The 17,459-nt window shown below is 35.0% G+C and overlaps 3 protein-coding genes across 3 annotated transcripts; 2 read left to right on the top strand and 1 right to left on the bottom strand.

The window, feature by feature from the left end:
• Positions 1-577: 577 nt before the first annotated feature.
• LOC123708118 (protein misato) lies at positions 578-2,652 on the top strand. Its single transcript, XM_045658635.1, has 2 exons — positions 578-1,159; positions 1,230-2,652. The coding sequence occupies exons 1-2, from the start codon at positions 683-685 to the stop codon at positions 2,388-2,390; spliced, it is 1,638 nt and encodes a 545-aa protein (XP_045514591.1). The 5' UTR covers positions 578-682; the 3' UTR covers positions 2,391-2,652.
• Positions 2,653-3,217: 565 nt separating this feature from the next.
• Positions 3,218-15,472, bottom strand: LOC123708114 (calcium homeostasis endoplasmic reticulum protein). Its single transcript, XM_045658631.1, has 14 exons — positions 15,200-15,472; positions 14,947-15,117; positions 14,554-14,837; positions 13,877-14,039; positions 13,617-13,764; positions 13,187-13,263; positions 12,823-13,021; positions 12,233-12,758; positions 11,180-11,313; positions 9,164-9,331; positions 7,658-7,764; positions 6,366-6,513; positions 4,539-4,708; positions 3,218-3,426 (listed from the first exon to the last, which is right to left on the bottom strand). Exons 1-14 carry the CDS (start codon positions 15,222-15,224, stop codon positions 3,323-3,325), a joined length of 2,424 nt encoding a protein of 807 aa, XP_045514587.1. The 5' UTR covers positions 15,225-15,472; the 3' UTR covers positions 3,218-3,322.
• A 661-nt stretch (positions 15,473-16,133) lies between these two features.
• LOC123708124 (transcription elongation factor 1 homolog) lies at positions 16,134-17,419 on the top strand. The gene is made up of 3 exons (XM_045658645.1): positions 16,134-16,334; positions 16,412-16,529; positions 16,603-17,419. The coding sequence occupies exons 2-3, from the start codon at positions 16,414-16,416 to the stop codon at positions 16,733-16,735; spliced, it is 249 nt and encodes an 82-aa protein (XP_045514601.1). The 5' UTR covers positions 16,134-16,334; positions 16,412-16,413; the 3' UTR covers positions 16,736-17,419.
• Positions 17,420-17,459: the final 40 nt, after the last annotated feature.

Below are 17,459 nucleotides of genomic sequence, written 5' to 3'. Positions count from 1 at the left end.
TTAATGGCAAACGGCTAAAGGTTGTATTATTTGGTAATGTAATTGTATTTTTTACAAGCAAAATCGAAAACGAAAGTGTACTATAGGTTATAACTAGAATATCTCACTGCCAGTATTTCAACAATTTGTATAAAAGCACTAAAACTAAGGATAATAATAGTTTAGTTTTGTAGTTACAAGTAGAGTAAAACAATAAGTTGAACGATTTTTAATAATTCTTTTTTAATAAAATAAATAAATTAATAAAGCATTTTTACTACCAACCCCCTAATTCAGTTATTGTGTACAGTACTTTCTTCTCACAAAATACTATTTTATAAATCAAGGAGAGTCAATAAACAGGGAACTAAAACTGGAATAGTTAGGTCAATTCTAAAAACTGAACTTTCTTAAAAAACGTAAAAGAATTAATTATGGTATCTTGTATTTATTATATTATATTATTATTTATTTCCAAATGTTTGTCTGCGTCTTTTGTGAAACGATACAGATTAAATATATTTAGAATTTAAAAAGACATTATTCAAATCAATGTGTCGATGTCAATTATTTCATGTATGTGAACTGTGAAGTTTGTTAAAATTTTTGCGATTTGTTTTGATCAAGTGTTTGAGTTTCCTATTTTGATATTTCTTATATTATTACAATATATGTGAATGAAACTATTAACTCTAACTTTATCATGTCTACTCGAGAAATTCTAACACTTCAATTTGGACATTATTCTAATTATGTGGGTGCCCATTTTTGGAACATACAAGAACTAAGTTTTGACTATACCGGAAAGGTAAAGAGCGAAGTAAATCATGATGTTCTTTATCGAGAGGGACAAACATCAAATGGTGAGATTACATTTACTCCAAGATTGTTAATAGCAGATCTTAAGGGATCACTGAAGACATTGCCCGCTCACGGAGGCTTAGAGAATGAGTTGAGTACTGACGAAGAAGTACCATGGAATTCAGTAGAAAAAATAGAAGACCCACCTGCATACAAAAATGTATACTTAACAGATATTGAATCTGAAAATACTTCAAATATAGAAAACAAAAAATACATACTTGACAAAGATGTTAAGACCTGGACAGATTATTTATATCCTAGATTTCATCCGCGTACTATTAATATAGTAAAAGAATACCAGCATGGTAATGAACAGGTATGAGACTAATTATTAAATTTCCTAATCTGCTTTAATATAAAATTATGATATTTAATTTTTTTTTCAGGAAAGCTTTGATGTTGGTTGCACTGGACGTTTAATATGGAAATCAGACTATGGAGAAACATTTTCAGATAACATTCGAAAATATGTAGAGGAATGTGACAGCATGCAAGGATTTCAAGTGAACTTTGACTGTTGTGATGGATTTTCAGGTTTAGCACTGGGTTGTATTGAGCATTTAGTAGATGAATACACAAAATCCATCGTAGCTCACCCAATAATACCTTCATATTTCAAGGATAATGACCCTACATCACAAGAAGATAGAGATAGGTCTACTTTAAAAGATTCAATGAGGTTGGTTAATATTGCCTTATCAATTGAAGAGCTATCACATCATGCTACATTATTTGTACCTTTATGTACTGGGGAGAAAGGTTGGCGGAAACCTGGAGCAGGAAGAAGGTTTGAGCATTTAAATTATAAGTCTGAATTATATTACCATACCTCAGCCATACTTGCTTCGGCATTAGATACTCTCAGTCAAAAATATAGACATAGAAGTAACTTTTTTTCCATGTCAGATGTTTGTGCTGATTTGACAGGCTACGGAAGAAAAATGGCGGCTGCTTCCATTGGAATTCCATTTTCATTCCATGAATCTGAATATCTTATAGATCACTTAAATAGGACCACCCAGCCTATCTATACTTCATTAACACCCAGTTGTAAGATAGCCACAGACAAAATTTTCCAACTTATTACGGTAAGAGGCATTCCAGAACATTACTTGAAGGCACCATTGAAAGAAGCTAAGGAACAAATGAATCTACCTGCATACCGGTGTAGAGATGTCAAAGAAATGTTGGAACTATATTTCCAAGCAAATAACTTTCTTTCAGCGACTAATATTACCGTTTGTGAAAAACCTTTAGAAGTGAAAACCCCATTCCCAAATATATTTTCTGAACAACTTAACAAACATGGTCTATTACACAATGATATAAGGTCTGAAAACATGCAAAGTTGTGCAGTTATTAGTGGATATCACAATGGTAACTTTATGGCAGATATGATTGAAAAGCTTCATAGAGAAGTGAGCCGAATAAAGTTTTCAAAACTTCATAAATTTGAGGAAGAAGGACTAGAACTTATAGATTACCAAGAGAGTCTGAACAAGCTTGCTGAATTCAAAGATAACTATGAGGATGACTTTGAACTGTAATTTATATTATTATCAGAGCTTTTTCTGGATGATGTCTTGTATTTGGCTTCATAATGTCTACTGTTGGCAACATTAACTTTTAACATCATCTTTACTTACACATTCATAAACATATGCCTTATAAAACCTTCTTCAGAGAAATATACTTATATTTTTGTAATAGTTTGAGATTTGAACAATTTCTATAGTACATTATCCTGGACACTGATCAATGACTAAGATTACTTGAAAAAATTACTGTGTAAAATGATTAAAGATTAGTTAGTATTATAATATCTAAATAAATGTCTAAAACATAGTTTTTTCTTTCTTTACTTATATGAACAAACTTCGATATATTTTCTCTCTACTACAATACTTTATTCCAGTCCTCTCAAGTTCGTGAAGCAGTATTGAGCAAACTTTAGTTGAGCAGACTTAATATGGTGCTCATGAAGAAATTTAGGGCCTCGGGCCAGGCAACTCAAGGGTAACTCTTGAATTGGCAACCAAAAGCCCCCTACTGATCACAAGCTAACTAGCTAGAGTACAACTAAGCGAACAACCTTCAAATTATATATTTTACCAGTTAATATCGCTTTATTAGTGGAATTTAACTTGTGTTATTGTTTTCTTTGTCATATTTAATAGACATTAATATTGCATTAATTTTTTTTAGTAATTCGTAAAAATTGAAACGATCAATACGCGGCTTTAGCAATTTTACAATGATCATTGTTTTTATTATTTATAAATTTAATTTGGAACCTAAAGAATCATGCTCCAAGTAACAATCATATAACGTCAAATTAATAATAATTAAAGTAGAGAAAAAAGAACAAATAAAAGAATGTTTATAAACTCATATATTTTATTTAAGATGATTCAAGTAAATCATATCCCAGTCACACATTCATAATTACACATTTACAGCCTTATACTACTTTCGAGGATCACGTTGACCGCTCTAATGCTCTCTCCTTCATTCTCGTAATAAATGCTGCGCCTTTGTTCTTCCTGAAGTTTTCATATGGGTCATTGAGGTTTACTCCGATACCTGGAACAAAAGTTTACGTTTAATCTAAACTAATAATAACTTGTATATATTCGAACGCAATAGTCTCAGGATGTACTGGTTCAAATAAAAAATGCAATACCCCTTATTTTTGTCCTGCAAATTGTTTTCTTTTAAATTAGTGGCGCTGCAACCTTTTTAGGTCTGGGCCTCAGATTTCTGTATGATCATTCCTGTGCCTGACACTGGCTGACTTTTTGGGTCTAAAGCAAGCCGGTTTCCTAACGACGTTTTCCTTCATCGTTCGAGCGAATGTTAAATGCGCACATAGAAAGTCTATTGGTGCACGGCCGGGGTTCGAACCTACGGCCTCAAGAATGAGAGTCGCACGCTGAAGTCACTATTTTAATGCAAAATGTATTTACGTTAAAAAGTGATCAAAACTGATCTAATTTCCTTCCAACAAAAGTAATAAAAATACTCAAAATATGAATTCAAACAGTAAACTATGACAAAATAATTTGTTTTATGAGCGTTCAAAATTTTTTTTCGCATTACCAAAACGACACTTTTATTTCATTACAACTTAATTATTATACCAATTGCCCGTCGACATGGGACTACAGTATTTTTTTAAATTTATTAATATCACAAATTTATTAGATCGCTTTGAACCTATTAAATCTCATAAAATATCTAAACAGTGCTTATATTAATTTATTCTGTATATTTAATTTATTTGACTTAAATAACACTGGAAATTTACCTTTGAAAGTAAAATGACTGTAAAAAACATTGTGAAATAAAAAAAAGCTACCAAATTCAAATTAGTATCCGAGTGAATTTCATAAATTTATGTTATTCATTTATTCACTGTCCCCAGACCACATGTGGTCTGCTCGCAGGTACAACTTCCAGGCCATCGGGAGTTGTCGACCTCCAGGTATAGTTGCGTATATGGCCCAGACATTACGGGACATATAACTGAGAACCAAAAATACTAGGGACATACGGCAAAAGCAAATTTTCCGATATAAACGCAACTGGACGTGAGTATTTCCACTTCCACGTGACAGTGAACCTGTTCTCTTATTAATGAATACAGCAATATGACGTTTATTTCTCGATAAGAAGCAATAAATAATAAATTATACCTTTATATTGGTCCTGCCTGTCTCTGACGGTGCCGCCGGTGATGGGTTCCGCTATGCCCTGTCCCGCCGCACCCAATCCGCCCTGACCTGCCCAACCCATCTTCTGGAGCAGCTGGTGGCCTTTGTTACTCGCGTCTATACCTCCCGACGTCGACGGATATGTTGAACCACTGTTGATCAAATTGAAGCTTAGTTTCAATCTCGTGAAATACTGTACAGTCGACTCTCGATAAATTGAATCTCTCAATACTTTAAATATCTCGTTAATTTGAAAATTTTTAAGTTTTATATATATTTTTTTATTTATATGTTTTAAGAATTTTTGGATTTTATTTTTGATTTCCTAATGACAGTATTTTTTTTTAAACATTTTAATAAAAAAAGACATGAGGGTGACGTCATCTTCAGACATCTTTATTCTACGGAATTTTTTTTTTTTGTAACATCTCTCTCATCGCAAGGAAGCTCGAAAAAGTGCGTTGCCGGCCTTTCCAGAATTGGTACGCCCTTTTTATACTTCAGTGGTCAGCTGGTTCCACCTAGAGGTGGTGCGTGGCAAAAATTGCTTTAAAAAACGCTCAGTGTGGAACGACGGATTGTATTTTTCCTTGACGTCCGATAATGAAACTCAGCTGCAGGTATTAGACCGAACAACTTCTATGAACCCTCTCAATGGTAAATGCGGTAGAATATGCAGAGACCACACATCTCTACACAACGCCAAGGGATCAAGCCGCATGGAAAGTGATCCAGTTGGAGTGAAGAACCGTCTCGTCTTGCTGAGCGCACCAAGCTTTTGAAGGCTTATTTGGGCATCCCTTCCAGGTGACCGCGAAACATTTGTCAACGCCCAGTATTCCGATGTTAGCTGAGGCTTTAAGGAGAGTGCCTTCAAAGAGGGGAGTAACGACAAAGGGAGTTTTTTTTGGCGGAAAACTCGCAGATTTGTGTCTTCTTGGGGTTAGATTGGACTAGATTTAGTCTACCCCAGTCCGTGACTCCACGTAAAAGAGTTTCGATTTCAGACACAAGTTTGTTCCGGTACTCATTGACAAATGAAACTGCCCGGCCAGTGTAAAGAGTATCCCCAGTGATGTCGTCCGCATAGCAATGAACATTCATTGTTGCTAAGTCGGTAAAATAAATAGGGTCGGGGATATAACACAGCCTTGTGGCACACCAGCATTGACGGGTCTAAGGTCGGAGCATGCTCCGTCGATGACAACCTTAATGCTCCGATCACAGAGAAAGCGGGAAATCCAGTTGCATAATTACTCGGAGAGCCCATAGGCTGGAAGCTTGAGAGCAGTGCTCTGTGTCACACCCGATCGAAGGCTTTCGTTATGTCCAAACCGCCAGCGCCTCCCCTTTGGACTCAATGCGTAAGGTAACCTCAAGAGTTGGCCGTTAATAATGGTTTCCATTATGTTGGAGAACAAGGAGGTCATAGCTATTGGGCGATCGCCTTTTTTAGGAATCGGATGTACCGAAGTGAAGTTAATGCGTAGTCATACGAATAGAGTAATTCAACAAGGTTCCAATATTAACGGAAATATTAATATCCGAATTAGTTATGACAACAATGTTTCAATTGTCGAAGAGGACAATATCACTTTCACTTGATATGTATATTGGCATATGTAATGGAAAAAAATTGGTATAAATTCTTTTACTTTTCCTGAAAAAAAAAATAGATTTTGCTTATACGACTTTGTTCTTTGCGACATAACTCTCAAGGAATGAATGAATGCCGATACAAGAAACACAAATATAAATAATATAGCTTCAACTAACTCCTCAACTCTGTGTAAATAAAGTTGCACTCACAGGAAACTAGGTGGCGTGGGCGATCTCTCCCTGTCCACTCTTCTCGTCTTGTCTCTTTCTCGCGGGGAGTCGCGGTGTCGCTCCCTTTCCCTCTCTCGCGACCGACTGCGCGATTTTGATCGCGACCGAGACCGGGATTTGCGACGATCTATAAAAAAAAAACATCAATACCATTTAAACAATAAAGTAAATCAGTGGCGCTACAACCTCTGAAAGTCTGGGCTTCAGATTTCTGTATCTGTCTCATGGCCATTTGTCAATCTAATAGGCAAATGATCAGGCTTCTGTGCCTGACACACACTGACGTTTTGGATTTAAGGCTTGGTCTACAGCCGGAGATCGAAACTACGACCTCGGGTCGCACGCTGAAGCTACTGCTCCTTAATAAATATTACAAGTCCAGTCCCACAACGCGGATTGGGCAATACAACGTTTTTTACCATGAATAAATTTTTGATAATTTACTATTATCCATGTATCAATCATGGAATGCATCAAAAAAACTGAGAATAAAGATTGTCGCCGGTGAGATGAGAGAACAACAAGCATTGAGCCTTACTGAAGAGAGTTGAAAAATACTTGGCCTCACGGGTAAGCGAAACCATGAATTGGAAGACAGGGAAGACATCTTTAACAGAATAATATTCTGACAAACACGTGATAAATAATATTACAATTCTCTTGGATTGTGGCAACCAATGATAACACTACTGTTTTATACCACATGTGCGACGACCCTGGCGCGGTGGGTGGGGCCTGCATTTTTCGCAGCGCCAGCAGCGAATGGAGCAAAATGAAGAAACGTGGAGGCCGTTTAATAGTGTTAAAGACTTTAAGAAGTTTCTTTTTCCTTCCTACTGTCTAGAAACTTTCGTTTTATGTTTATCGCCTCACGCGCACCTTAAGATTAAGAGTCAGGTAATTCCTGGACCATGGAAGCTTGGATCTTATCCTAGATCTTGCTGATCAAATGGACAAAGAGAAAAATTGAGAGGTTCTTAAGCGTATACGCAACAAAGTAGAACTTGTCCGTACCACCGAGCAAAGGTGGCTTACATCTTGCCCGCATCCTCCCTTATCAGCACTTTTGACTTTTGCATTACTAAGGCATGATGATTGATGGGTTACAGATTGAACCTGGTAGCAAATGTCTTGGCTACGAATTACAAACTTGTGTCAGCACTTACCACATATTATATATAGCATATATTAAAGTATATTTTCAACAACAAAGGCTTGTGTTCGACTCCCTGCTAAACAATATAAACGTTAATAAAAATAAAAGTGCTCACTATCACGTTCTCTTCTCCAGTTGGTCCTTCTCCTCGGTGAAGGTGATTTGGACTTGCTTTTGCGAGGCGATTCCACTGGCTTTGGCTCTGGCGATTTACTAAGGGATCTGAAATAAATACAGATTAATAAGATCACCAATTTTCGTAGATGGTTAAGTGTATTTACTGACATCGCAATTTTTTGTAAGAATATATTATTTAGAATTCATTAACCACTATGTAAAATCAAAATAAAGGCTAAACTTTTATATGTTATACATATAGTGTAGAGACATATACTATGTAATTCGAAATACGATCACTTTATTTTAACTCGATAATAACTTTATTCATACCAAGGTACCCAGTACACTTATGAACGTCAAAAGATATTAAATTAATTGTAAATTGACATTTACTACCAGTTCGCAAGTTAAGAGCGTAGAGCGGGCAATAAGAACTGGCAAGAAAATCTCAGCCACTCTTTTAAACCAAGGTACCCAGTACACTTATGAACGTCAAAAGATATTAAATTAATTGTAAATTGACATTTACAACCAGTTCGCAAGTTAAGAGCGTAGAGCGGGCAATAAGAACTGGCAAGAAAATCTCAGCCACTCTTTTAAACCAAGGTACCCAGTACACTTATGAACGTCAAAAGATATTAAATTAATTGTAAATTGACATTTACAACCAGTTCGCAAGTTAAGAGCGTAGAGCGGGCAATAAGAACTGGCAAGAAAATCTCAGCCACTCTTTTAAACCAAGGTACCCAGTACACTTATGAACGTCAAAAGATATTAAATTAATTGTAAATTGACATTTACAACCAGTTCGCAAGTCAAGAGCGTAGAGCGGGCAATAAGAACTGGCAAGAAAATCTCAGCCACTCTTTTAAACCAAGGTACCCAGTACACTTATGAACGTCAAAAGATATTAAATTAATTGTAAATTGACATTTACAACCAGTTCGCAAGTTAAGAGCGTAGAGCGGGCAATAAGAACTGGCAAGAAACTCTCCGCCACTCTTTTAAATCGACAAATTTTACAAATTGTTTGAACTGGAGCAAATGAATCCCAAAGATTCCAAGGAGCTTTATTTATTAATTTACATTTAACGACAGTTATTAAAGGTTACAAATTCATTTATTTATCTACATTTCACAATGAATTACAAAGTAATATGACACTTTAACAAAAAAAAAACCATCAAAACAGCGGATAAGGTATCAGATAGGCACTTAACAATGTGTTTTTTTTTAATTGATCACACTATCGAACATATCAAGCGGATAAGTAGTAATTTTCTGCTATATTCGAAAAGTTATTGAGAAGCTAAATTAATAAGCACTTTTATTTGGCTTCAGTCACTGAAGTCAGACACATGTTTCTCAATGTTTAATGGTAGGATAAAATGACAATGAAGCTGACAAATTTGATCCAAAGAAATTGAATTAGAAATACTATATTTGTGTTATAATTAAAAATATACGGCCGAAGAATCAAGAACAAAAAGCTGGGTTTCACCTGTATCGCCTTCCAGGTGGCGAGGGCTGCTTCTGAAGGTCGTTGGGTATGGGCGTGGGTGATCGGGACTTCTGTCTTCTCCCACTCGAGATCGCCTCTTCTTTGTTCTTCCGCGCCGCGTTCTTCGCTTTGTAGTATTCGTATAGCCCTAGCTTCTCCCAGCCCTCACTGTGAAAAAAACATTATATTCTTGTAAATTATTTCGTCATAAATTATTATTTCTATCCAGAATAACACTTAACAATATAGTCAGTTTACTTAAATGCATAAAACAGATATTTCAATAATAAAATGGGATCACAATGATTCTGAGAAAATCGTTTTTCATTTGTAATAATTTATTATTTTTAAATGTTACCCAATAAAATGCTTATAATACGTAATATTTTAAGATCTTCCTACGGAGCCTTTAAAAATGGACTGCATCATTTATTTATAAACCCACTTTAATTCCATACTAATAAAAATTTGATATCAATAATAAGTATTAATCATGTTATATACGTTAGTTATTCTATTACGCTATTCACAGCGTCTTTTACTTTGGTCAAGACATATTATTATTTTACCGATTATTTGAGAGTGATTTTTATTAATTTTATAATGTTTTACGTAACTTAAATATCTTCTGTACAAACATCTGACCTGACCTGACCACATCGTATCCCTAACTTTCATTCCAACTAACTGACGTGAGAATTATCTTAAATTATCGTGATTTGTGTGTCTTTTTACTTTTTATTTTTAATGTATCATCTTTTTAGTTTAGTTTGTTTTTTCTTCCTGTTTAGTTTTGTCCTAATAACTGTGTATAACATGTATTTTTGCACTACTTGCCTATTTTATGTAATTTAATACATTTTATTTATTTTTTCTTTACTCACAGTGGTTGCCTGGAAGAGATCGCTCGAAAGCGATAAGGCCGCCAGTTGCCCTCTTTTTGATTTAATTATGTTCAATTTTATTTTTATATTGAAGTGTTAATAAATAAATAAGTAATTTAAAAATATACTAAGAAAATCAGATTCTACCAACTCTGTATACTTCAGCACATTCATTTACTTTAGTTTCATCATAATTTACTTGTTTGCAATCTCTGAGGCAAATATTTGACACTAGCAGGAGTAGTAATTCGAGTAGCTTATTAGCGTTGCGTAGAAAGAACTAACATTAAAAAAAATTAACAGCCTGACGTCACAGTATTGTCAACGGATATACGGTAACTAGGCACTGCTGCAGAGCCCTAAACATAGTTCACAGGCATAGGTGAGCAAGCCACATAGAGCTGATCAAATGCCTGCTACGTTGAAGTTTAACCCTGCGATTTGTCGATCGTCATTGAAAATGCTTTCTATGGGATCGTTTAATATTGAATGGCAAGTTGTTTCCTATAATCGATCTCCCTTGGCTTCTCCAGTTTATTGTGGCTTTCACAATGTGCCTTCCGAGTTCGGTAACTCGCAACTGAATATTATCACATAATCATGGTGCATCCAGGTTACGCATTAACAAGGGTACAATTCCAATCTATTTTCATTTAGGAATTAATATATTTCCTACCAAATTTGCATTTGAATTTTTTTATTGTAGTTAAGGATTACTATTTTGGCTATAATGGCATACACATAAAATATAGATATGGGCCTTTTTGTAGGGCCATTTAAGGATAAACCATTCCATGAACCCTTACATCTATCGGTATTGCCGCTCGCATAGCTTACCGATGGTACATTGACAATTCACACAATATCTTTATAAATTGTAGCCTATGTGTTACCCGATGTATTAAGCTGCATTATTGTAAAGTTTCATTAAAATAAATTCAGCAGTTTTTACGTGAAAGAGTAACAAACATCCATCTATACTTTCAAACTTTCGAGTTGATAATATTAGTTAGATTAAACTTTTTAATTTTATTTGACAAATCTTTAAGAAAATAATAAAGTTTTTTATAATAGCTGAAACTGGACGTTTAAATATTTAGATAAAAATGCCTGAAAGTAATAAAATACTAACTTATCTCTCGGCCTTTCGTGGTTAGGTGAAGCGTAGAAGGCATCGACTGCGGCCAAGAGCCGGTCGTTGGGCGGGGCTGGGGGAGGAAGGCGGATCCGGTTTGGCTCTAATGGCTTGTACTTATCTTCATCCAGCTAGAATGTTACACCATTTGATAATTCTTAATAGAAATATATTTGTCATTCATTATTAAAATAAAACATGTACCGAAATTGTTTTGTTGCCATATTTTTAAACAAAACAAACGTCTTGCCATCATCAAAAAAAAATCAATGGTGCTGCAATCTTTTTAGGTCTGGGTCTCAGATTTATCTATCTAATAGACAAGTACAGGGGTTCACCACCCGTGTCTGACACAAGCCGTCGTTTTGGGACTAAGGCAAGCTGGCTACCTCACGATCTTTTCCTTTACCGTTCAAGGGGATGGTAAACAGCCGGGGATCGAACCCACGACCTCAGCGACGAGAGTCGCACGCTGAAGCCAATAGGCCAACACTGCGCAACTTGCCATCATCAACCAATGATAAATCTTTGCACAATCACCAAGAAACGTTAACTTTATAATCACTTATTCCGTGACCAACTGTGCAGCCCTAAATACATAACCCAAATACAGATATATGGATGTAAGTCTTATTTATGTTTAAAAATAAAGCCACTGAAACCAAGATTACATTTGAATCTTATTAAATCTAATTTTTAAGAAGGTTAGCAACACCTGACATCATTAGACTACGGAAGTCTGATGTTGTATATGTTAAACTTCCCTAATAGACATACATAATTTCTTTTTATTCGAACCGAATGTCAAGATAGCTTAAGGAAACAAATTTTTCATTGATGCTTTGCTGCTGATGTTATATATTATTAGGTACATATGTTATATATTGGTAAGAAAAAAAAATCTAATCTTTATAAAATATTTTTCATAAACTGTCTGAACAAAGACATCATTTACTCTCTTCTCTGCCTAACTTAAGATAAATAAATAATTCAAATCTAACGCATATAGTGATAAGCATAGCAGAAAATATATATACATAGTAAACTTACCATGATAAGTGGTACCATCAAACCAGCCGGTAACTCAAAGTAAGGTACAGACGGCATGAGCTCTTCATTATTTATTTCTACAAAAGGTGGGAATCCCGGGGGTGGTTTGCTCAGATCTGGAAGACCGTTTTGGAAAGCTAAAGGAGGCTCTGGCTCAAAACCAGGTGGCGGTTGGGAGAAGTTCACATTTGGGAGATGGGACAGATCGGGCTCCGACTCCTTTGGCTGATTCATCTGATCAAACATCTGACTGTCATAACTATTCTCGTTTCCACTCATACTGTTGTTTGACGCATAATTGTCCCCGCTTTCACTGCCGTAGCGTTGGTGGTTTGAAGGAAAGTTCTGTTCGTAACCCATCGGTGGGTACCCTTCATTAAAGCTATTCTTAAAAGGATTTTGCATGTTTTGCTGACTGTCCTTTTTGGAATCTTGACTGTTTAGCTCCAGAGCCTGTTTCTGCATTTCCATCTGTTGTATCTGTTGCAGAGTATGCGCAACAAATGCTTGGTGTTGGGTTTGGTAGCTGAAATGGATAAAATGTTAGCAGATTGATAGGACTTTTATAAAAAAAAAATTTCAGAACTCACCTTTCGAAGGTTGATTTGGTCTGTTGTGCTAAATGAGCGATGGCATTAGAATGTTGAGCAATAAGGTTATTCTGGTATTCCTGGTAGGAGCTGGTGGGCGTCTTCATTTTCTCAATGACGGCCAAATCGAAGTAGTTGGACTTGGATTCCCACAAGCGCAGTAGCTTGTTAAGCTTAGCCTCCTGCTCCTCGGTAACGGCTGAAATGTGAACAAGATTACTGGGATTGCCGTTAGACAGAGGCCGACTCAAGCAAGTTTACCTGACTGACAAAACCACAGGATGATGTCTAGATGTTAAATAGATGAGAATGCACAAAAAGACAAGAGACCTAGGACTTGAGGACATTAGTGTAAATATGTTACCTATACTGGCATTGCAAAACATTGGAACCACCACATTTTCCAAATTTTTCTTGAGATCTTCTGCGTTTTTGCGTGCACTGTAATTAGGAATAAAGTATCATAGACACCAAACTGACAACTTGAAAGGGGGACATGAATATTACTGATAAAACTTTCAAATGAAATTACCCAACGCTATATCACTGAACTTGAATTTAATAAAAATATAGGTAGGAGGTATATATATATATATTTATATAAGATTTAGTTAAAAAATGCACAAAGAATTCTAAATTGTGACTGTTAGGACCAAAGAAAACAAAAAATTATTAAAATAGCAATTGGAAATGATACCCAACTTCCCAGCATTTATATGACCCGAACAATTACTTTAATTTATTTAATGAAATCACACATTCACTAATGATAAAAATTAATATTAAATACTAACCAATGATGCAGAACATCATTTACAAGATATATGATGTGTAGTTTTTGGGTGAAAGCTGCCCCGGGCTGTGTCACTTTCCGCAGTAGATGTTGTGAGATAACTTTGCCAGCATCGGCTGATGTTGCATGCTGCAGTATCCATCCTTTCCCTAAAACAATTTTGAATTAAATAAAATATTGCAAAAAAGAAATTAACTAAGTATATTATCTCTATTATCTTTCAATCTCACATTAATAATAAAATAACAAAGTAAAGTGTACCTGCAGATATGCTATCTTTAGTGCAAGATTCAATAATAGGTTGCAAGATGGTGTCTAATTCTGTGAGACTGATATTATTATCCTCGGCCATGATCTGTATTGTTTCCACTTGAGCCTTGCTAACCAATTCATTGATTTTGGTCTGTTGTTGTTGAATGAGCACCTACAATATTCACATATAGTATTTTTTTAAAAAAATGTTTTATAGAAAGTACAATCTGGTGCACAAAGTATTATGCAGCAATAATTGCTGCTTATATTGCATCATGAACAAAATATCTAGAAGTATTAATAATAATGCATAGTTGAAACTTAAGAAATGCATTATAGTTTTGTTACATTCTTACACTTATGGATATAAAATTTGTAATCATGCATAAATATGATATTAATAAGCCTAAAGATCTGACCTGTTGTCCAAAATCCTATTACTGAAAAATGTTTTTTTTACACTATTTATTACACACAGAAAAAATACAGTTAAATGAAAGTAACATAAGCATCACATTATCTAGCCAATTTAAAAATATAGGACTTTGCAAGAACCAAATTTACATATTTAATAATAGGCAGATAATATACATAATAAATAGAATTATGTAAAAGATTTAAGTATATGCAGTCTAACTTTCAGAAAGTAAGTGAATTGTTGTAAATTTTAAATTCAAGTTACTCACATTGTGCTGGGCATTAAGATTGTTCTCAGACTGAGTAATTTGGTCCTTTAGAATGTTGATCTGAACATTCACGTTGTCAATCTCATGGTTGTGCTGTGGAGGAGCAGGAGCGGAGTTCGCGGCGAGCCATTGCTGAAGAGCGGGCGCCGCCGACATCGTAGCTGCCAGCCCGAGCTGGGCAGAGGTCGCTCCAGCCTGTTGGGGCATTACATATTGCCTTGTCTGTGCCATATAAGCCCCGGACGGAGCACTAGCCGCCTGGCCACCGGCAGATTGCTTTAGAACTATAAACAGCGGAGGGTCACTTGAAACGGTTAGGTACAACAACGCAAGTAGCGATCGGGCGGACCGCGACTTTCTCTAAGTTTTAACCACCATCGTCAATATGCTTACTTGCTTGTTCAGTTGTCACTTTGTATTGGTAGTAGTTGAAATATTCTCCACCGTACAGAAAACTAAATTTTGGATTGTTCTTTTGTTTTGTTTTGGTCATCTTCTCAAACTCGGGGCCATTTCTTGCGACAAACTGCGCGAGTTTGTCGATTATGTTGCGAAGATCTTGGTCTGAAAATTACTCTAATTAGCGAACATATCTTATCTTCAACCTCAAATGCTTTTTCCAATAAGCATCATTCAAAGAATTTACCTTGTGGCGGCTGAGGAAGCTCCATTTTATGTTGTTTTTTAATAGTAATTTTAGGTTACAAATAATACTGGTCAATAGTACATTCTAATAATCATTTTTTATATTAAGAAACTTGCCACGGATTTTATTTAACACTGGTTAAAAGTTTATTTTAACATAAAACACTGTTTATTTTAAAAGTACCGAGTAACTAGATAGATTTTTGTTACTATAAAGCGGCAGCCATTTCTGGCTATTTCTTTATAAAATTAATTATTAAGATAGTACAGGCCACAGATTAATAGGAAGATTGGAATAGTAGCAGTGTTGCCCGATGGTCTCGGCGACGTACCCGTAGACTAATTTGATTTCCCCCCAGAAATCCCATAGGATCCCCTCACCAAGCAGATGGGGGCGTAGTCCATGGCGTGATTCTTTAAAGCGGCGGTCATATTGGGATTGTTGGGAAATGAAAGGCATTATGCATATTAGAAAATGGATTGACAGGTTCAAGTTTTATTCGGTTTTTATGAAACGAATATACAATTACCAAGGTTAATCACATTGATCCTATTTTTACGACGTGTGCGTACTTCAATTTAGTTCCAAAATCAGGAACGTGATATATAATAGCAAAAGAACAGTATTTGGCGTGTTTTTGAAATTTCGCCTAAAAAAATCCCCATATATCCTTTCCCCCTATTCTGCCCCTAACTCGGTTGAGAAACCCCTAAATCTAGGGGGAAATCCTGTGATCTGGCATCACTGAATAGTAATGATGTGCTACAACACTAGTTAGTAATAATGCGAAATGGATGGATTAAAAGTTTTTGAAAGAAAATCGGAGAAGTATACTCTGTTAAAAATTTCGATGATAGACAATTCAACAGATGTCAGCTGACAATTGAATCGAGGCTAAATTGTTGACGATTGACGTATCTCAATACGACAATTAGCAAGTGTCGCCGTGTTTTCGATTTCTGTTTCAATATTTTTCTTTTCCGAGTGGTGCGCTATTGACTATTGTAACTTATTTATTATGTATTCAATGTAAATAATATTGTTCGTTTTTCCAGTCAACAATTATATTAAAGTCCCTACGATTTGCCAACCTATTTGAAGTATAACATAATTATTAAACACTAATCAAACGCCGGTAAGTACACATAAATTACACATTTATAGTAACAAAAATAATTTAACAAACACTCGTAAAGCTATTTAAAATTTCAGCAATGGGTCGTCGCAAATCGAAAAGAAAGCCTCCAGCCAAACGAAAAGCAATAGAACCTTTGGATCAACAGTTTAACTGCCCTTTTTGTAATCACGAAAAGTCGTGTGAAGTCAAAATGTACAAAAAATATTTTTATTTATTGTTTGATATTACTAAATTGTGTGGCTAAACAAAATATTTTTTTTATCAGGGATAGAGCAAGGAATACAGCGCGTATAGTATGCCGGGTTTGTTTAGAAGATTTTCAGACTACCACAAATGTTTTATCTGAGCCAATAGATGTTTACAATGACTGGGTAGACGCTTGTGAAAGTGCAAATTAGTTGTGTCCAATTTAATTGCAACTATTTTTTTTATTGTGTTATGGAATCTATTCATTACAACTAGAGAAGTTTTTTAATCTGATATCAGGTTATTAAAATCCCCTTTTTTTACTATACTACTTGTAAGTGCTGTCAAGATGTTCTGATGTTTTGTCTTAGTTGAGTTGTATGTTTCAGTTTATTGATTAGGGCTTTTAAATAATTTGCTACTGTGGTTGTTAATCCTCTTTAATATAGACCTTAACAGAAACCAATTTTGATTTTCTAATAAGATTATTCCATTGTGAACAAGGTATTTGTTAATGAAAAAAACCCAAATATGTAATAACTAACTTAAATTTCCCTTGTAGTTTAAAATGTATTCTCTACATTACAAATATTAAAAAAAGGCAAAATTGTTTTAATATATTTTATTTAACAGGAAAGAGCAAAGATAAATGAGCTATGATACATCTTCAATTCCATCAAGTAATTTAGACTAAAGTATACATCTTTGCTATAAATGATTTAAAATCTTCACATTCAGAGAAAAATAGTTGCTTTATCCACACACTACAGAACATCAATTATTGTGCTCGAAAAGCTGATTTGACTATGAATATATCTAATATTTTATTGTATTCCATTCAGTGACAATTTGTTGGAATGTAAACTTTATATACTATGATTATTAAACACTTGAATAATTTAGTAATTATTATTGACTTGATTAAACTCCACATGT

The sequence above is a fragment of the Pieris brassicae genome, chromosome 4 (genome assembly GCF_905147105.1).
Source record: "Pieris brassicae chromosome 4, ilPieBrab1.1, whole genome shotgun sequence".
Classification (NCBI taxonomy): domain Eukaryota; kingdom Metazoa; phylum Arthropoda; class Insecta; order Lepidoptera; family Pieridae; genus Pieris; species Pieris brassicae.
The sequence above is the reverse complement of the archived record's forward strand: the minus strand, read 5'-3'. Positions and strand labels throughout refer to the sequence as shown.